The sequence below is a fragment of the Hypomesus transpacificus genome, chromosome 14 (genome assembly GCF_021917145.1).
Source record: "Hypomesus transpacificus isolate Combined female chromosome 14, fHypTra1, whole genome shotgun sequence".
NCBI classification, from domain to species: Eukaryota; Metazoa; Chordata; class Actinopteri; order Osmeriformes; family Osmeridae; genus Hypomesus; species Hypomesus transpacificus.
Genome location: NC_061073.1, coordinates 11,991,966 through 12,011,703, shown reverse-complemented (window position 1 = coordinate 12,011,703; position 19,738 = coordinate 11,991,966). Strand labels below are relative to the sequence as shown.

Sequence of the window (19,738 nt, the reverse complement as noted above, 5' to 3'; positions counted from 1 at the left end):
TGTCTGTTTCAAAGAAGGAGAAAGTCACCACCCATCTGACAACCTCATCTGTCATCGCTCCAGAGTGACGAGCGTCTCACTATGAGCAAGTCTTTCCTCTGTTGAGGGCTCCACCTCTCCAGCCTTCATTTTCACTCTGTCTTTGCTCAACTCTGTCAGGTCTTTGCTGTCAGGTCAGCTCTCAGCCTGAAGCTGATGTGTCTTCAACAATGGCTTTCTCAGGCAGAGAGCTGTTACGAATTAGAACCACACTGTATCTCCAAAGATGAAGCGTCCATGTCAAGCAAAGGTTTCAAACTAATACCCGAGTCTTCATGACTGAGATATCTAATTGACAATGGGACGGTGCAGAATTCACAATTTACCGAGGCTGTATCATCAAGCGAGATTCACGTTTGGACCCCCTCAGCGCACAGCCTACACACAGAAGTGATCGGATCAAAGAATCAACCTCTAAGAAGCCGGAGAAGCCTCTTTATATCTTGTTTTTTTATTAAAGTGACAATTCCTGGCTACAAAAACACCACACCAGTGACTGTACAGACCAACTGGAGTGTATCATACAGTTTTCTGCTATCAAATACAGTGGATAATAAAGTACTTACATAGCAAGGGAGCTAAGCATACCTTGGAACCGATTCACAAGAATCACCATCATCAGCAAAACACAACACACTACGAGCAGCCATTTACAATATATTACTTTCCTTCTGACTCTGACATACTGTACTCTGGGTAGAAAAGAAAATGGAAAAATACAACACAAACGCAATATTACGGCAAGAATTGAGTGCAAAATTGTAAAAAATAAAAATGTGATACGTGAGTTAATAGAAAATTGCTATCATTTCTAGATTTCAAGTTGTACTATACAGTATACAATGTGACAATGTGTGTATTTGTGTGTGTTTTATGTAAACATATAGAGGATCGAGCATGGCAACAGCTCTGCTCTTTAGTGAACCCAAACTTGAAAAGGTACTTCCACCTCCAAGTACATTTGAGAATTCAATGTGCCTAAAAGCAGTGTGTCCCCACAGCCGTGTAAGGAGACGTCTCCCTCCGAATGGTGCTGAAGGGAGACAGCTCCAGGTCGGTGGTGGTGCACTCATGCTCGTTCTCGTTGTCGCTGGTCGTCGCGGTCGTCGAAGTCCTGGGCGGCCCACACTCATCACAGCAGCAGCAGCAGCAGTCCAGGAAGGCCCGGCTGAACGGCTGGCACAAGAAGAACAGCAGAACCGGCGTGCCGGCCGACTTGCAGAACAGCAACAGCTGGCTGACCAGGTGGAGAATATCCAGGGTTCTCCTGGGAACCCCGGTAGCCATGTAGACGCTGACGATGTTGCAGATGTTCTCGGGGATGATGCAGAAGCCATACAGAATGGCCAGCGCCACCACCGTGCAGTTCATCTGGCTCTCCAGCTGGATCTGCTTCTTGTTGCCGCGCACGACCGCCCGCTCAGCCTGGCGGATCTTCCGAGCTGTCGCCAGGGAGCTCCCGATGGTGAACAGCGTTGGCAGGCAGAAGTAGCAGCCAAAGTACCACCAGAGGCGCGCGCCGTCGTAGGTCAGGCCCAGCACGTAGAGCGTGTCGGGGAGCTGGGTGGAGATGCGCACCACGCAGCGCTCGCAGGGCTGCATGCTGGGAGGGTCGCCGTCCTCCGTGACCAGCTGGCGGATCAGCAGTTCGGGCAGCGCCAGGAGGAGAGCGCCGATCCAGATGACGGCCAGCTTGGCGCCGGTGGAGGCGCAGTTCTCAATCATCTCGTAGTACATCTGGACGTTGGACGCGGCGCGGAATCGGTCGATGCACAAGGCGCACAGGGTGAAGGTTGTGACCCCCAGGGACGCCACCTGGGAGGGTGCAGGCAGGAGGAGGGGAGGAATATAAGTGAATACAGTATGTATGCACAAGACTTTATTCAACACTTGCTATGGTAACGCCTGAGTAGATGGACTACTATCTCTAAGTGATGGAGACAGAGCTTTGACTATGCCTGAAAGGGTTTAACGCAAGTACAGATACTTGAGTTTGTCCAGTCACCGAACTCAACATACACTGGCAAACCCTGACAGTTTTATGGAACCCTCAATGGGCAAGTCTGGATGATGGAATCCCAGACGTCCATGGATTCTCCTTTATAGACCAAAATAATGTGTTGTTGACTGTAACCCATCTCAACCCCAGCTGGGAACAATTCTCATGTCACAGTACTGTTTGTGAGATTTCAACAAAATTAGGTCACTAAGGGTCTGTTCAGTGGAGAAAATGACCAATAGATGTTACAGCACACCATTCGCTACTAAAATGGGATTTACTGTGGTGCTTGTAAAAGAAGCCGTGAGTTGAACCAACAGTTAAACATCATCCTGACAAAAAATTATATTATCGACACTGTCTAGAAGCTTACATAATTACAAAATTACCCTAATTTCAACTGGATGAAATATTGATACAGTTCTAAATGTCTTGCTGGAATAAAAGAGAACCGATATTGGTCTACACTTTTTGAAGTGCCTCTGCATTCAGATCCATCAACTTTCACCTAAATTCTGTATTTGTTCGAATCTACAGTCAAGGTCGCACCCTCTACTGTCCAGTCATTGATCAACTTAGACAAAACTGAAAACACAGCCATGAGTCTCCTCACATGCTTCCACTGGATGGGATCTAACTAGTTCATCAGATGACAGGGACATAATCAGAGCTTGTGAGGTCAGTATCAGTGCAGGAACTGCTGTGAAGCCCTCTACTTTGATCTGACTATTTCTGTTCCTCCTCACAACAGTGCACACGATATACTGTGATCAGATGCTTCCTTTTACTTTGAACTGTTTAACGTGGCAAAGACATTGTTACTAATATACACATTGTTAAAATCACAGAACTTTCATTGCGTTTTCAAGGAGGTTTGAAGCTATGCCATGTCTTCCACAATCATCAATGTTATAAAATGTCCCCTCATTGTCAGACAGGCAGACAGACACACTAACGTTACTCAGACCGCCAGCGCATGTTCACAAAAGCAGCCAAACTAAATTCAGCGTGAGGGCGACAAAGTATTTTCCACATGGTGTGGCTCCAAGCCTGCTCTTCCAACATGCATCAGAGGAGCTCCCTCTCTAAAAGGGCTGGCAGAAGAAGGTGTAAACATTTCACGTTTCCCCGGCGCACCACTGGCCAGAGCAGCCCTGAGTACTGCCAGATGTCCTGGCCCTGGCTTTCTTCACGCTAACATCTATAGCTTCCATTTAGAACAGAGAGAGAGGGACAGTGAAAGAGAAGGGGAGGGAGGAGGACAGAGAAAGAGGGGGGACTAGAGGTGAAAGCTGTGAAATGATACATGTGTGGAGTACAGAGACAGAAGACAGTGGTTCCTCTGTCAGTTTATTTTTCAGAGGAGTCTTGGTCCATATGGTGGTTCTTTACTGTGGTCATTTTACTTTTTCGTTTCCCTTTCTCTCTACACGCCAGTCATGTCCATCATTGTCAAAATGACAGCTAGCTCCTCAACAGGGGGCTGAGTATAACACTGGAGGGCAGGTTTTGTGTATGTAACCTCTGTCACATCATGGCCATTTATGACAGACTGTCATGGACTGCACTCGGGTTGCCAGGGCAGCCATTAGAACTAATGTTCCCAGTGTTTGTGTAATTACGCTCCATTAATCTCTTGATTACCGAGCCGATTAGCATAATGAGGATGTGCTTCGCTGTCTTTTCACAGCATTACTGTATCACATAAGGCAGAGGGAACTGTATCAACATTTAAGTCAAACACCTACAGGTTTAAATTCAGGGCGAAGACACAAATAGGCCTTTTAGCCCAGTTTTGTTGAATTAGTCAAACTGGCCATGACAACAAACGGTAGCAAAATAGAAAATCTGGCATTTAATAAAGCTTTGTTCTTTCGGTTTTTGCTCTGGGCTTTTTGGATGATTATGCAGTCCTGTGTTTAGTCTGCTTTATGAAATATTTAATTGCATTGTTTTCTGACAGCACATAAATCAAAGGAGTTCTATATTTGATTTTAGGACACTTAATGGATAGAAAGTACGGAAATATGACAGATAAGTGGCAAACCTGAATACCTTGTGTTGATGATAACCACATTTTGTTGTGGGGTAAATCACATTTCCGTGTTGAGAAGCTACACTAATAACAGTCTACTGCTGCAAGAAAGAAAACTGATTTCAAAGAGCTCTACTAATGAGCCCATGCACTCGAGGGAGGGTTTCACAGATAAAACGTAGTTGTGAAAAAAGAAAAGGTAAAGCTCTGTTGGATAAGCTCAGAAGGGATTCGATTCAACATGACTGGAACCCACCGTTCGAAGCATTTGCTAAGTAGAGCATAATGTGATCCATGATGTTGAGGAGCATCATGTCATTCTGTCTGGGTGCAAACCCTGCCTGCCTCATGCCCTGCCAGCCTCATACCCAGCCTTCTGACCCTCTATGCCGCCTCCTCCCCTCCCCTCCCCTGCTCGCCTCCTGCCCTGCCCTCCCCTGCCCGCCTCCTGCCCTGCCTGCTTGTGTCACATTAAGTGATGTGGATCGGCTCAGCGCCGTGTCAGTAAACTGGGATTTCCTGTGAGAGAAGCGGCTCAGGTCCATCACTGCAGCTTTGAGAATATGGGATTAGGACCATCCTCCCAGACAGTCGCACCATCACCATTTGCAGCACTGACACATCGTGTCGCAGTGAATACTAACCGCATTAACCCCTATGTCTCTGACTAGGGAGGGCCTTGGTAAGAAATAAAGGTCTTGAATTCATTTTCAAATTGATGTTGTTGTTTCCATGCCCTCAGAACATGATCGAGATTGGGCTTTTTCTTTTTCATTCCAATTAGCAAATAGTCCCATTGACTTCTGGAAGTTTCTCAAGCTAGGCTATGATCTTCAAAAACACAACCTCCAAGATCATCACGTTAGCCTTTGTTATGGATCTTATGTAAGAGCTGAACGCCCACAGATGACATCATAACAGATATCTCTCGTTACACAGTGCCGTGACGATCACCTGCCTCCTTCCGTGTGACCTTATCACTTACTGTATCATTGCAATGTTGCAAATAGTTTGTTGACAGAGTAGACTCACTGCCTTGCATCTGGGCAGATCACGCAGCGGTGGGCGTGAACCTACTTGCTATCATTACCTTTATAAGCCCTGAGGGGAGGCTTGCGAACTAACACCGCAGGTACTGGTTGAGAACTAGACACCAGCTTGAGGGAGATAAAGTGGGACTGTAACAGCATCTCTGACATCAGAGCAGGCTGCCCTGGGCCTGTTTCCTGCTCCAGATAGTTCCCTGAGCTGGAACGCCAGGTCGAGGTGACACCGGAGAACCAGGGATTTAGACCCTGTATACCTTAGGCCTACCATTGTCTGATGTACTGCAGACACTAGCCAGAGCAAAAAGCACCATGGCAGGGTGTGGCCGTGTGGTGTATGTATCTTTTGTGTATATGCCACAATTTCTGCAGGGTAGCAAGTCAAGTCATCATATTACATGTATATAATCATTTACAATAAAAACAAACAAACAGACCCACTACGTAAGAAACCAATGAGCGAGCCAAGTCCACGTATTCCTACTTAATACATCAATGATAGAATACACCCCTAGAGTTAAAGGAAGCCCTTGGCTGCAACTCTCTTAAAATGACACAAAACAATTTCCTACAGATAGCAGCTATTACCTCAATGTAGGGGATGATTTTACAGGAGAATTCCCCCAAGAGCCAGTCCTTGGTCAATTCATGGAATATCACCAGGGGCAAGCAGAAGAAGATGACGACAAAATCCCACAGGGCTAGATTGGCCAGGAGGGAATTCGAGATACTTCTCATATAATAGTTGTGACACACTATGCACATGATTGCAATATTCCCGATGATTCCCACTGTGAAAATTATGGCTGATATGATCATAATGGCATATGCGCCGTATGCTTCGGCTGTTACAGGGTAGAACGGGTTTTTGACTACTTTCCGTCTTATTTTAGTATTCATAGGAACAAACGGTGTGCTGTCTCCTACGTCTGGTAATGTAAACTGCTCATAGTCATCAATTGGGAAGTCTATTGACTGATTTTGGGCCATTGGTTTGGGTAGTGTTTCCCACGTGGTTGGTGGTTCATCCACAGAGGTGTTGGACGGCTGACTTATTTTCTTCTCCTTTATCTTGTCATCCTTCTCGTTTCGTTTAAAACGGTAAATGGCCCATCTTTTGTTTCTGCAAATGCGTTTCTTGTTCCGGTGACCTCCCCCTCTCTTATGCCTCGCTAAAAACTTTAAATCACCATGCCCACCGCCGTGCGTTTTCATGACAGTTAGCTTGTTGGTGTTCAACTTTTCCTCCGTGCGCCACCGGTCATTGCCATCCTTGGGCAAGCGGACGAGTGCCATTTCATTGGACGTCTTTCGTTCGTCCACAACTCTTTTAAAACCATAAGATGCATTCATGTAATTCATCCATGTCCGCATTGAATTCCAAGATGATGCACTTGTAGCATGCGCCCGTCTATTGTTCTTTTCGTTGATACGCTCGTAAGCTTCATACCATCTCCGGCCACCACTGGTAGTGTTGTGCAAATTCCTGTTTTTGCCAGCTGTATCATAATTTCGAGGAGTTATCGTTGTCTTTGTGTTCGCTCCGTAAATGTGAGCTATCACATCCTCGCTCCAAAGCGAGAAGCACAGTAACCTAAATAATGGTACCAGCATTGTTTATCCTAAAGCCTTCGACAAAAGTGAATTGTATTCCAAAATGATTTATCCATTGATTCTGTCTTTGGAGCCACAATTGAAAAACGATTCATAGCTCAAGAAATGTTTTCTTTTTCGAAACAAACTTATATCATTTTGGGATACCGAGTTGCACGTTAAAAGTCAGGTGCAGTGAAGACTAGCACCAAACAAGTTCTACAACGACTTTGTAACCACCAAAAGTATCCTATAGTGTTTCGCTTTAGTACGCTGTCTTTCAACGACGGAACAGTTTCTTAAAAAAAAATCTATTCAAATAGTACGCGAGTCTAAAGTTTGCAGTTTGTTGCATTAAGAAAGGTTTTAAGAGCGCCCCGGAACGGTGTGGTTCCCTAGATCCGGGTCGCTCACTCTACTGTAGAATGATATTGTCGGGGGGTGCCAAGCTCCGTCTGGAGTTGCGCATCGCCTGCTAGAAGAGTGGTTCACCGGAGAAGGGACATGGGCTCCCCTTGCGGTTAACAATGATCTGTCACACCGCATCCCTGCAAAACCTCATGACAACCCTTGCTGACTTCTGTTGTCATTCGGATAACCAAAGGAACTGATAGTTTTGTTTCATTTTCTGTTTCATTGTTCCTAGCCTACTTGTATCCACGGACAAATACATTATTTGACAATTTTTGACAATTTTCACAATTTTCAATAGTCTGTTGAATACCACTTCATTTTGCCATCTATATATGTTTCAATGTGCATTTATTAACTACATGAAGTTCAACCAGCCACTTGAGTGTTTTTCAAAACAAATTAAAGCGCTTGGGCGCCTCCTATAGGATAAACTAAGGAGACAAAGCCGTTGGCCGTTTCAATAATACATTGTCTGTACAGTAGTATAACAATAGTAGCCCCATACCATTTAGCCTTGTGATCCAGAACGTTTTACAGTGGAAGAAATATCTAAGTCAAGGGACACAAAGATCAACTGCCTGAGGCCAAAACAACTCCAAAAGTAGATATGGAAGAAACAGTTTCAAGGATTAGCAACCAAGTCAACTACTGATGAATGTATGAACAACCATATACATAACCACACCGTATACAGCCTTTCAGAGCTGTCCGCCTACTTTCTGTTGTAGCTATTGTTTTATAGCACAGGCCAGTGAAATCCTACCTCCACCAAGGGAAATTTTTTCTCCTGATTCCACAGAAACAGTTGGAGAGAAATAACTGCTTCTCACAAACATGTTATTTTGGCCTTACAATGGGACGGATACAATCCGAGTAGGTCGATTTGACCCTTGGTCTTGGTGTCAGGCCATGTGGATGATTAACCGATCGTTGAATCTGCACCAAGCTTAACTGTGCCGATGTCTGTCTGAGGGAATTCTCCTCTCTCCCTGTAGCAACCCAGCTCTCCCTCTCTCCAAGCTCAGAGGATCCTGTTTCCACACACGGCACCACTGATGCATCACTCTGCAAGCTCTCCAAATGTTATTCTTTTATTTAAGAAATACTTTTCACACAAGTGTAGAGTTTTCAACATGACAAGCCTTCAGGCCAAGTCTTTCACAGGCCGCTAGTTACCCAGCCGACAGCAGCTCGCCTTGGCTCATGGCGAAGGCCAACGTAACCCCGGGACCAAACTTCCAGGCATTGTCCTCATTAAACAGGGCATGATCGACTTGGACGGTTTTGGTTCTCTCATATTATGGGATGCCACATTAGATGGATATCACATAATCATCCGCTCATAGTTCTTGCACTGGTTGTCCCTCAGAGAAGAAGGTTGGCGTGACCACACATCAGGGCTGTGCATGGTGAAGTAACTCAAACATAGTGGTTTTATGACACTGTCATACACCCTTATTCTAAACCAAATCATATATATTATTCCCTAAAAGTACCATGTTATTAAACCATATATTCCAACAATGCTCAATTAGCACAACACGTTTACGTTGCATTTCACATTGGTCAAGGCATTGGTTAAGGTTGTGGGTTATTGGCTTTGGTTTCTATCACAATACAATGTCAACAAAATACAGTGTACTGTAGATGCAAAGTAAAAATAATTTGAAGGGACCAACCACGTGTGGGAATTCTGATATCCACAAAATTCCTAAAGTGATAGGTTGGAAGAGTGACATTTTTTACCAGCTAGCCAGAAGACCAATAAATGCTCCAGTAGAATTTTCACCATAGGCCTACTATACATTTCCTTCATTCTCTGCCAGCCTGCGAAGTCACGTCCTGAAAATCTACGACACCACCAAGAACCCTTCACAGTTGTTGAAAAGGCTTATTTTGAAGTCTGCCAAGGCGGAAAAGCAAACCTTGAGGGGTTTGGTAAAATGGCGCTCCACTATCACACAAGTCATTGAAGTTGGAGAATAGGTGCTTGAAAGATTATCAGAGAGAAAATGCAAGTGGCCTAACATCCAAGTATGACAGGCACCAAAATAAAGAACAATACTCAGCTCAAAACATCAAACTTGGACTGCAACATCAAAAGCCCTCAACTGAATTTTCACAGTCCCGAAAGACAGTCACGATCTGCATAGCACTAGAATCCACATTGTGATGCGTCTTGACACTTGTTTAGCGAATACAAAAGCCAAAACCATTATATGAATCCCAGAATCCTCTTCTCCAACGTGATGAGTTTAATCAATAAGGTGTGATCAATATGTTGATTCAACAGTCTTCATAGTTAAAACAACTAAATGCCAACAGCTATAACAAATTGAGCAACATTGATTTGAATATGTAATAACAGACTAAATCTGTTAAATAATAGATCAATTCAAATATAGTAGAGTAATCATGGGGTTGGTTGTAATGAAATCCTTCATACATCACAGGAAGCAATTAAAAAAGAATAAAGCAGGAACATTGTACTGATGCACCACCAGATGGCACAACCACAACAGAGTTTACCGCTAGGTTTGTTCTCCAACAGAATCAATCTAGGGAATATAATCAATTTCAGGAATATTTTCGGGGGCTATAAAACCATCATAAAAACCTCTATTACAAACTGCTGAACTCTCAATGCAGGATTCTGTTCAACAAATTTAGTGCAGTGAGAGAAGTCGGAAGGGGCTTACTTTCCTTATCACTTTTACCTCCCAAGCAATCTTTAGGCACCAGACAATTGAAAGCAGATCTGTTGGTAGGCTCTGGCCATCTTGGATGCAACTGGCCTAGTGGGCTATGCATCTTGTTTTCATTTGTCCCACCTGAGAATGAAAGTGAGTAGATGAGGGAAAGAAGAGGATCTCAGAGTATTGAGATGTAACCTACATCAAGGAACAGTCGGTAGTTGTCTGGACATCCCAAGGTTTCATCTCAGGGTTGCCTGGCTTGGTAAAGGCTGCTCTGGAACAAAATGTACGTATACTTTATAGTTAAAAAGAGACACATTAAGTAACATTGCAAAAAAGAAAAATGGGTTTGACCCCACAGCAAGCAGAGCTAATTTCATCTAACGTGTAGGCAGCTGTAATTTGGAGGGAACAAATGATCACGACTCCATTTATCACCTTTCATCTATCCGCTTTGATATTTATTTCCAAGAAGGCATTAGGAGTTTAAACAAACATTCATTAAAAAAAATAAACACATTCACCATTTCACATCGACGAGAATAGGACAAAATAAAAACGACATTTGAACAGCAGTGATAATAGGTTAAACAATAACGCATTTACACATGTCATAATATATTATAATCATTTCCCCCAGACTGTATAGCTCTCAGAGGAGCCACCTATCTTGATACATGGTATGTGTGTGCGGATCAAGATTCAGGATTTCTGCAGTGTGTATGGCAGATCTGGTAGCAGGCTCTTGTCTGACCGTTCTCCTCCACTGCATACGCACTGAGACATAGATCCAACCAGGGATGTTCAGCTGGGAAGAAGAAGAAAGATGCAGCACTTGTAAGGGGGGGAGGGGGGGGTGATCTGGTTTACCTTTCATAAGTAGTCTTGCCTGAGATGTTGGGGCTAAAGACATGGGTAAAAACTAGGATTAAAGTCAGTGGGTTTATGGTTTACAGTGTCACTTTGTAAAAGGACAACCCAAGTGTTAGTTTGACATACTATATATGGCGGAAGAACACCATTGGAAACACGGGTCAAGCTTGGGTTGGATTTATGCAGTTTCTAGATATCCTTTGTCAAAGAGTCAGGTTATAAATGTTTATGATGCAATCACAGCTTGGCATATCCATAGGCTATCATTTGTTCTGAAACTACTCTCGAATGGCTTCCTTCCTTCCTTCCTCCTAGCCTAGCACTACAGTGTATGGAGCACTCTGAAAGTACATGATTTTTATCGAGGCCTCATGGGTCTCCACGACAACCTTTCCTCTGGCAAGTTAATTGTGCTCTTCCATCACTTTTTCCTTTCGCTGCCGTGGCTTCATGCTCCGAAAGGCTCATCAAGGCCAGTTTCTGTCTAATGGGAGCTCTCTGGCTGTTGTTTCTCAATGCTTCATTAGTGACATCGTTTATGTGAAGTTAAATGCTCTGCCTTTAAAAACTGACTGAAGGTGTGCCTGACTTTCCTGATGTCTACCAAGGTGATGTTATGACAGGGATGTGTACCAGAGGTAACCTACAGCAAGGCCATTCCAAAGCATTTGAAGAACTAAAAGTCTTCAAGGTTCAAGCTCATGTAAACTATGATTAGACATTTTGATTTGGTTATCATTTCACTGCAGCATATCCGAAGAGACTGATAACCTCAGTCTATGTTTGAAGGTCCAGCTGTCAATGTTGGAAGACTTCATACACGTACCCATACTCCTCCCTGATGGACATAGCTTGTCCATGGTTTCCTGGACCCTGCCCTGGGCCTCCGTATTGGCTGCCAAGCCATCAGGTGACACGTGGAAGAATTGTTCCTGCCACAGGAGACTCTGATTAGCGAACAACGGTTTTGCGAGCAGGAATAGGCCAAAATGAAAACAGATCGACTGCTCTTTCTAGATACACAAGGGAGAACCTTGGAGAAATGTACAGATATTACTACAGGCAATGTTCAACTGAAATGAAGTGCAGATAGAAACTGGAATGTCTTTGAATCACATTCACACACACAAACACCCCTACAGCACACACAACTCTCATTACCACCCCATAACCAACAGACAGATCTACTGCTGCAGCTCTACATACAACCACACAGTATTTTTCCAGTATGTCCTCTGGCGTGTGGACCTACAGCGTCTCTCCAGAGCAGGGCCTCCAGAGAGCCAGTCCCATCCTGCAGCTCCAGCAACATCAGCAGGCCGTACGACAGCAGCTGAACCCCGAGACCTGGGCAGGGGAAACACAGCCCGGAGGCCCCATCACACTGGCATCTGGATTTACTTCGCACACTTTGCTTTTATCCAAAATGACATAAAGGTGGACATAGAAAGTACCGCTGACGAAGAATGTAAGGGGGGGGGGGGGGGGGGGGGGGGGGGGGGTAGAATATTCTATATTCTACCACTGAGCTACACCACTCGCACTAGAATATAGAATATTCTATATTCTACCACTGAGCTACACCACTCGCACTAATCAAGGATCAGAAGCACTGTTCTAACGGGATTTTGGTGGTTCGAGCCAAAGAGCCACAACAAACCCCCCAACGGTGTTGACAAGGGACACATATTCTGCCACAACTCGCTGAGGCGGAGAAGAGTTGGAGAACAACTCCGGGAGCTGAATCCACGGGGACAGACATCAAATAGAACCAGGGACAACAGAGATGGCATGAGAGACAGAGACACACAGAGAGATGCAGTAGGAAAGGGTGCGACACATCAAACCTACAAGGGTTCGGTGAACGGGTAAGATGTTCGAAGTGCAACAACAAAAACACAGAGCATAACTTATCCTTTTCTTTTATCCTTCTCGGTTCTGATTGGTCCCAGACTGGTCCCAGTTGTCATACAGCCTCAAAAGTTGAGCGTTTCTCAGTTCAAACGCACTCATGCATAGGGATTGCATTGAAAGGCAACAATGACAATCCAGCGTTACTCCTGTTGAGGAACGAGGGCTTGAAAGGAAGCCAAGCCGAATATCTGTGATGTAGTGTTGGGACAGAGAGGAGGAGGGATAGACAGCCTAGCATGTGGATTTCAAAGGAGACAATGGAATGATGAGACTGTGTCAGTAAGTGTTTCGTCTGGTAGATCGAAGCAACAGGACCTAAAAATGACCGTGATGGTAACCCGACTCAGATGAGAGTGAGATGGAAGACACTGTAGCCTGAGGGTGAGCATGAGAAGGGCTTCGGGGAGAGTGAGAGCGAACGAGAGACAACGATTGAGAGTGTGCGCGAGAGGGGGGGGGGGCGAGAGATCGAGAGAGATTGAAAGATTGAGAGAGAGATTGAAAGATGGAGAGAGATTGAGAGAGAGATTGAAAGATTGAGAGAGAGATTGAAAGAGATTGAAAGAGAGATTGCAAGGAACGACACAAACGTCAACAATGAACCCTAAACTAGGTCACAGAGGGAAGAAAAAGGATCAATAAATGGTTACTTTACAAGTGGAAGTGTCTGTAATAACAAAACCTTCAAAAGGGCTACTTTCCGACCAATGAATAGACATTGGTCCGTTTTTAAAGTGAGGTTAAAGACTTTTTTTTATTTTATGTGTCCTATAGGGATGAGTGTTGATGCAGTTGTTTGTCTGTATGTATCTGTTGTCATATCATGTCTGTTTGTATCTGTTGTCATGTTGATTTTAGCACTCTGTATAGCACATTGGTCAACGAAAGTTGTGTTTAGTTGTGCTTTATAAATAAAGATTGATTGATTGAGCTCACCTGATACGATACTGACCGAATATAATATAATAATCGTCTAAACCCAACCGTCAAGCTAGTGAAGGGGTACGTTCTCAAAATGTTACCTTCTGCCACAGCTTTCTCATCCAGCACATCTGTGTTCTGACCAAAAGGCTGTGTCAGGTCGACGTGGGAACACTGCTTGCATCTGCAACACAGAAGTCAAACCAAAGTGGTGTTCAGTACGGCGAATCCAGCGGTGAGCTCAGAGATTTGCCAGAGAGGGGCGACCGGCTGAGTGCTTGTGAAAGGGCTGGGGTCTGACCCGTAGTATTGCTGCTTTCCACGGAACAGGAAGGGGGCGGAGAGATCGAGCAAGGACATGCTTCCTTGCGATGACCTCACAGGGATCACGTTTTTAAACCCTGGTGTGATGCAGCACGTCTCCTCAAAGGTTGCTCCTGAAGATGAGACGAAGACATGCTGACCAACGTTCTGCTTTGCTGGTCAACTTGAACAGGGGAGACTCAAAGACACCATTTCTTAGGAAGCGAGTTAACCGTTTTCGTACAGTGCTTTTCAGAACGTTACAAAGTGCTTCAAAGTATTTTTTCAAAGTACAAGAACACAATAAAGCAGTAACTGTATAAAAGGTAGCCATAGATGAACTATTTTATAGGACTTTTATATGATCAACTTTTAACTTACGAAGTTGAACCCTTACATTGTTGGGTGAGCACAAACAGACACATTCACACTTCTGTGAACCAAACCTGTGATTTACCAGGCTTTTGCATCGGCGGATAAGGCTGGAATCATTTGAGTACAGCAAATGCATTTTACTTGGGACCCGATGCAAGTCCTGCAGTCTTGAAAAGGCATTCACCACCACTGCAACGTAACCTCACCACATCTGGCACCCACCAAAGCCATCATCGTTTTACCCTTAATAAAGACGAGTTCGTTGATCTCGGCACCGCGTCGCTCGCTGTGCGTGGGCAGGTGAAGGGTCAGCGTCCTGTGGGGAAAGGCTGGACAGTCTCCAGGGCGATCCACATCGGTTGCGACAGTCCAGTCTTCTCTACAAGGTCCAGCCTCCCTTTGGGCTTCCAGGAACAGACTCCCTATTGTGATGTCATCTGGGACTTCCCGTCTGAGTGAAACAGCAAGATAGAGGAATGATGGGACATGGTGTTTTCTTCCGTGTGTGGTTAGGGATTTATTTAAAAAAAGGAATTAGAGAACATTTTGAAATCAGAGTAGTTGATTTAAAATGCATTATAGCTGTTTATGTTAAACAGGCCATAATCCACCTTTATGAGAACAGACTTTTTGTTTTAAAGCTGAATCCATCTCATAATAACTGGTCTGCAAGTGTCAGACTGTAGATACTGTGGTAACTTACATGGTTTTACACTTGTGGCAGTAAAGTTTGAGTGACTGGAAAAGTCTCTGAGGTTGGTAGGACTTGAGTTGGGCCTTCACGTGGAACCCACCAGGTGGACCTTCTCCCTTGGCCTCAGCCAGAGTCACACACGCCAGACTGTGACTGCAGCTTCTCTCTACAAACACCAGCAAACACCATCTTTAGGAATATAAAGATTACAAGCAGGTATGGTGTAATAAAAAAATACAAAATCTTGGTTCCTTTGAGTCAATTGAACATCAAGCATGAGTGTTTATTTAGCAGTAAACAGCACGTTTCCTATTCAAGGGTTCGAGCACAGTCTTCCTTTCGTACAATACCTGTTGCACTTCTCTCTCCAGTTGAATCTATAGTGACAACATAGAATGAGACAGATTTTTAGAAAGAGGTTTCAGAATAAAAACACCCCCTCCTCTTCCCATCTCCCAAACACACCTTTCCCACAGACACCCCCTCTCCCCTTTGTAATACAAAGTGATAAGTCGGTCCCTTACCAAAGGATTCTGGTGGTGTACTCCAGACATCCAGGAAGTCCTCAAAGTCAGACATCTCATTGCTGTCTGACTCGGGGGAAGACCCTATGACCCTGGGGTGGACGACAAATAATGTTGGAAAACCCTCAAAGAGCGTTGTGCCCGTACCAATATATTCCTATTCTACAGGAGGAGAGATTGCTAATATGTAACCTATTCCCTGAACGGTGTTGCTCATGATGGGCTACGAAATCCTTAATTCAATAAAAATCGCAAAAATCACTCATTAGTCGGGGGTCATTAGTCGGGGGGGGGGGGGGGGTCATTAGTCGGGGGAGGGGGGGGGTCCTTAGTAGGGGGTCAGACGGCTGAGCGGTTAGGGAATCAGGCTATTAATCAGAAGGTCGGCGGTTTGAATCCCGGCCGTGCGAAACGACTGCTAAATGACTAAATGTAACTGTAAATGTAGTCGTAAGTGTAGAGCAAGCTACAGACAGTGTGAGTGGATTCTCACAGCGGGCAAGGGTGAAAGTATCCGATATGAATTCCCTTGAATCAATCACGTTTTAAAGTACACGCCACTCGCTCGATATCTCATTAAAAAGGTATGCAAGATCATCATAATACAGCGCAAAACAAACTAAAGATGGTGTGAGTGGATGAACACCTGGCAGGGTGAAGCTACAGTGAACTGCCCTGGATGTGCCTTGAGGTGACACTTTGAACTGTTGACCCAAAAAGGCCGCCAGGCCCGCCTCACCTCTTCAGCTCCTGGATCTCCACGCTGTCGTCGGGAAGCACTTGTATACCCCTGCCGTACGAGTTGCCTCCGTGCAGGTGGAAGGCCAGGTGGTCCGCCTGACCCGATTGGCCGGCATGGTTGCCAGGCACCTTGCTGGCCCCGGGAACTGGGTGTATGTTGTATATCCGAAGATAAGCCCCTGGCTGCAAGGACGTTTATTCATTTTAGCAGACGCTTTTATCCAAAGCGACTTCCAGAGACAGAGAAAGACAGAGAACAATGGACGACAGATAAACGTCAGGGAACTTTGTTGAAGTGTTGCCTGATGGCAGTAATACAGCTTACATTCACAAGCAGGTTTTCTTCCCGTGTACGAGGGCTTCAACACTGTTTCTCCTCCACCTCTATCAATCACTACATTTTAAAGTTTCCACAAAGCACAGCCCGAAATGACGGTTGGAAGCTAACAGGTGCATATGAACTTTTGAATGTAAGCATTTTGTTCACCCATGGATCAATTACCACACATTTCCAATTACAGCTATCTCCCACGCAGCATGCATCCAAAAGATAGCCTAACCTAATCTTGGATGAGTCAGACCTGCACACATTTCCAACCAGTAGATGGTGGTGTGGTCCCAAAGCTCTCACCAAAACCCTCAGTGCGACTACATGCTAGCAATCTTCATTATGGGAAAGCAGAAAACGCCCCCCCCCCCCCCCAAAACTATTAAGACAACTGCCTCAGTCGTTTCGTCACGTCCAGCTTAGGGCTGACGACGTCCCGAATTTCCTCTCTCTCTACCCTCCCAGCTGTGTTGGGGCCCGGTGTGACAGTGGTGGGGGATGGCTCAGAGTTTCACCGTTCGTCCGCACATCGTCAGGGGAAGGTTGTTCCTATTGAGTTTCAGCTCTTTTAGAGACACAATGGCCTATTTAGTACATCCGTGGAATTCATACGTCACAGCATACAGTATTCCATGGACGCAGGGGTTTAAATGTAGACACTTCTAAAAAGCACATTACAAGCTATTTACTGGCAAAGTTATGTACATGGGTAGTCATTCCAAACATATTTCCAATCGATACGTTTAAAGGAGTAGGGATCTGATCGATAATCAGAACAAAACAGCCAGAATCCACTGGTGGAGGTATCCCCAACTAGGAAGTCCAGAGCCCCATATATTTCCCCCATCTAATCCAGATGAGCTCCCTGGCTCTCTCCTCCAGAGTGTGCTGCTCGGGGTACAAAAGAAGGATGAGCTCTAAAAAGGATTGGACCCCCAGCTAGGCTAACGGGGACCACTTAGGCAGGGGATTCCATCCTCTCAGACCTATAGAGATTTTCCTGCTCTTCCAGTAGCTCAGATCATGCTTTCAGGTCACGAAGGAGATCCATCACCCTCTAATGATCCCCCCCCCCCCCCCCCCCCCCCCCCCCCCCCCCCGAGAAGCGTTGGACAAATTATGAATCCAAAGAATGATCCAATGAGAAGTTCTCTGGGGACGTTTGTGACGTCCTTCCTGTTCAGCTGCAGCTGACCAAGTTCTCTGGCACTTTTGTTTGGTTAGAAACAGGTTTTGGAATGTGCAGGGTAAATGATTAATGCCCAGTGACGTGGGGAGGAACCGTCGAGGACAGCGAGACTGCACTGAAGCAAGGGGATGCGGCAGCCCTCTGGTTCAAAGCCAGCCAAGCCACGACGCTAACCTCAAAAGCTGTTCCTGGCTTGCCACGGCTAGCGAGTCTGCCGTATTCCTTGCCCAAAGTGACCAGGTGTGTTTGTAATGAGAATGCATTCCGAGCCAAGATCCTGTGCTGACTTTTGGCCAATGTCACCCCCTATTTGGGATGTGAGATTATGGACGTCGCCTTGCTGTTACTGGGTTGACTTTTGAAACTAACTTTGATAAGATGGCTTTTGACATTTACAGTCATTGAGCACAAAACTGAAAAGTTCGATCCACAAAGGATTCTTTTGAATATATAAGCAGGGTTTATTTGGAAAGGCATTTGATTGTTGATGCAGTCTTAGCACCAAATGAATGGCTAAGATTAAAAACAAGTTTTAGATTTATGATAATTAAGTGAACTGATTTTATAAATTGGCTTGTTTTGGTATATTTGATGCACTCTTAATAGATCTCAGGACACCTGCCCATGTACAGAAGGCTTCATCTTTCACAATGTGCCAAATCTCTTTCCTTCTCGACAGACTGGATTGTTCTGTGGTTGTGTGTGTAAATACTTGATCTGGATGTTGTATAAAAGCTAGTCACCCACAAACAGACAGACTTGACATTTGAGATGCTTAACAGTCCCCTGCTAGGAAAGCAGCCAGATTCCCCAGTAAAAGGATTCTCCGAACTCAGACGATTGCTTAAGGCTTTACAGTTTCTCATTGAGTCAGGCTCAATAAAGTAGCACAAGGTTGCCCTCTCATCCCTTGGGTAAAGGGAGAAAAAAACACCTCATTTCACACCAGCCATTTCTTTCTATTATATCAGGAAATAGGTTTGTGAGAAAGAGCCAGTTTTGGCATTGCTCAGGCTGTGGGTCTTTGGGCAGAGAAAAACAAATTCGAAGAGGAAGGGCAAATAGGAGACACAATAAGCGTGGCTCATTGAGATTAAGGACCTCGATTACAGTTCAATGTTTAGGGCGCTTAGTGGTAATTTGTAAACAATTTTCTCAATGGAGACACTACACGAACGACAATATGTTTATGTGTGTAATCTATGGACGTGCTGAGAACAATACCAAATGGCCCGCCGAGTGCTGAAATCATTCAGTTCGCTAACAGAACAGTAGGACAATACCAGAATGAAAACATGTCAATGAAAACACACGTGCGTACACTGTACACTCAGCCTCTAGCTGCTATGAGGACAGTCATTTGAGGAGCAGTATGTTCAGTCAGAGCAGGTGCAGTGCAACCCTCTCCTTCTCCCATCCCTCGCTCTGCCTCTCACATGTTGGTCTTGTCAACTTCTCCTCATGAATAATTGATGGGAGAGTGTGGTGCTGGCCAAGAGGCCAGAGTGGTGCTGCACAGATGAGGGTCCCTGGCCATCCCTGGATACTGATCTCACGGACCAACTTGCACACAAACACACACACACAACTAAACACAAACACAGTTATGAATTCAGCTGCTAACTCAAAAAAGCAACAGAGCATTTGGGAATTTGCAGCAAGGTACACCGTGTTCCAAATAACAAGCTGGACAAGTGTTGTCTATGTCTTTTGTTTTTACACTTGCATTTCACAGAAAAGATTCTCGGTTGGAATTTTCTTAGACCCAGGAAAAACACCTTTGACTCACTCAGTCTAAAAATATCTGGGTTGAAAGTGGCACTTTGAGCCATCTTGGAAAACAGACGAAGAGAAGATCATGGCATTTTCACAAGCGATAGAGAGAAGCGTTGAAGCAGAGGTGTGAACGTCTGTCTAGGAGCATTTCTCACCATGCGTAATGAGAAACGGCATCTAACGCAATTGTTTCAAAATAAGTTAATTCTGTCTCTCTGTGTGTGGATTGAATTTTAATTGTCAGAATGTTTTACTATCAATAAACAAGAGCAGCATAG

The 19,738-nt window shown here is 44.9% G+C and overlaps 2 protein-coding genes across 3 annotated transcripts in view; both read right to left on the bottom strand.

The window, feature by feature from the left end:
• Positions 1-501: 501 nt before the first annotated feature.
• gpr37a (G protein-coupled receptor 37a) lies at positions 502-7,140 on the bottom strand. The gene is made up of 2 exons (XM_047034213.1): positions 5,708-7,140; positions 502-1,854 (listed from the first exon to the last, which is right to left on the bottom strand). The coding sequence occupies exons 1-2, from the start codon at positions 6,731-6,733 to the stop codon at positions 1,018-1,020; spliced, it is 1,863 nt and encodes a 620-aa protein (XP_046890169.1). The 5' UTR covers positions 6,734-7,140; the 3' UTR covers positions 502-1,017.
• A 2,960-nt stretch (positions 7,141-10,100) lies between these two features.
• Positions 10,101-19,738, bottom strand: part of pot1 (protection of telomeres 1 homolog) — a 31,516-nt gene continuing 21,878 nt past the window's right edge. The window contains exons 11-20 of one of the 2 annotated variants that reach the window (XM_047034551.1): positions 16,166-16,350; positions 15,427-15,518; positions 15,253-15,279; positions 14,912-15,068; positions 14,451-14,659; positions 13,832-13,967; positions 13,632-13,714; positions 11,948-12,042; positions 11,522-11,627; positions 10,101-10,630 (exon numbers count right to left, since the gene is read on the bottom strand). In XM_047034551.1, the coding sequence (XP_046890507.1) occupies positions 10,518-10,630; positions 11,522-11,627; positions 11,948-12,042; positions 13,632-13,714; positions 13,832-13,967; positions 14,451-14,659; positions 14,912-15,068; positions 15,253-15,279; positions 15,427-15,518; positions 16,166-16,350 (1,203 nt within the window). In that variant the 3' untranslated portion in view covers positions 10,101-10,517. The remainder of the gene's footprint in view (positions 10,631-11,521; positions 11,628-11,947; positions 12,043-13,631; positions 13,715-13,831; positions 13,968-14,450; positions 14,660-14,911; positions 15,069-15,252; positions 15,280-15,426; positions 15,519-16,165; positions 16,351-19,738) is intronic. The other variant, XM_047034550.1, reaches the window with a different exon arrangement.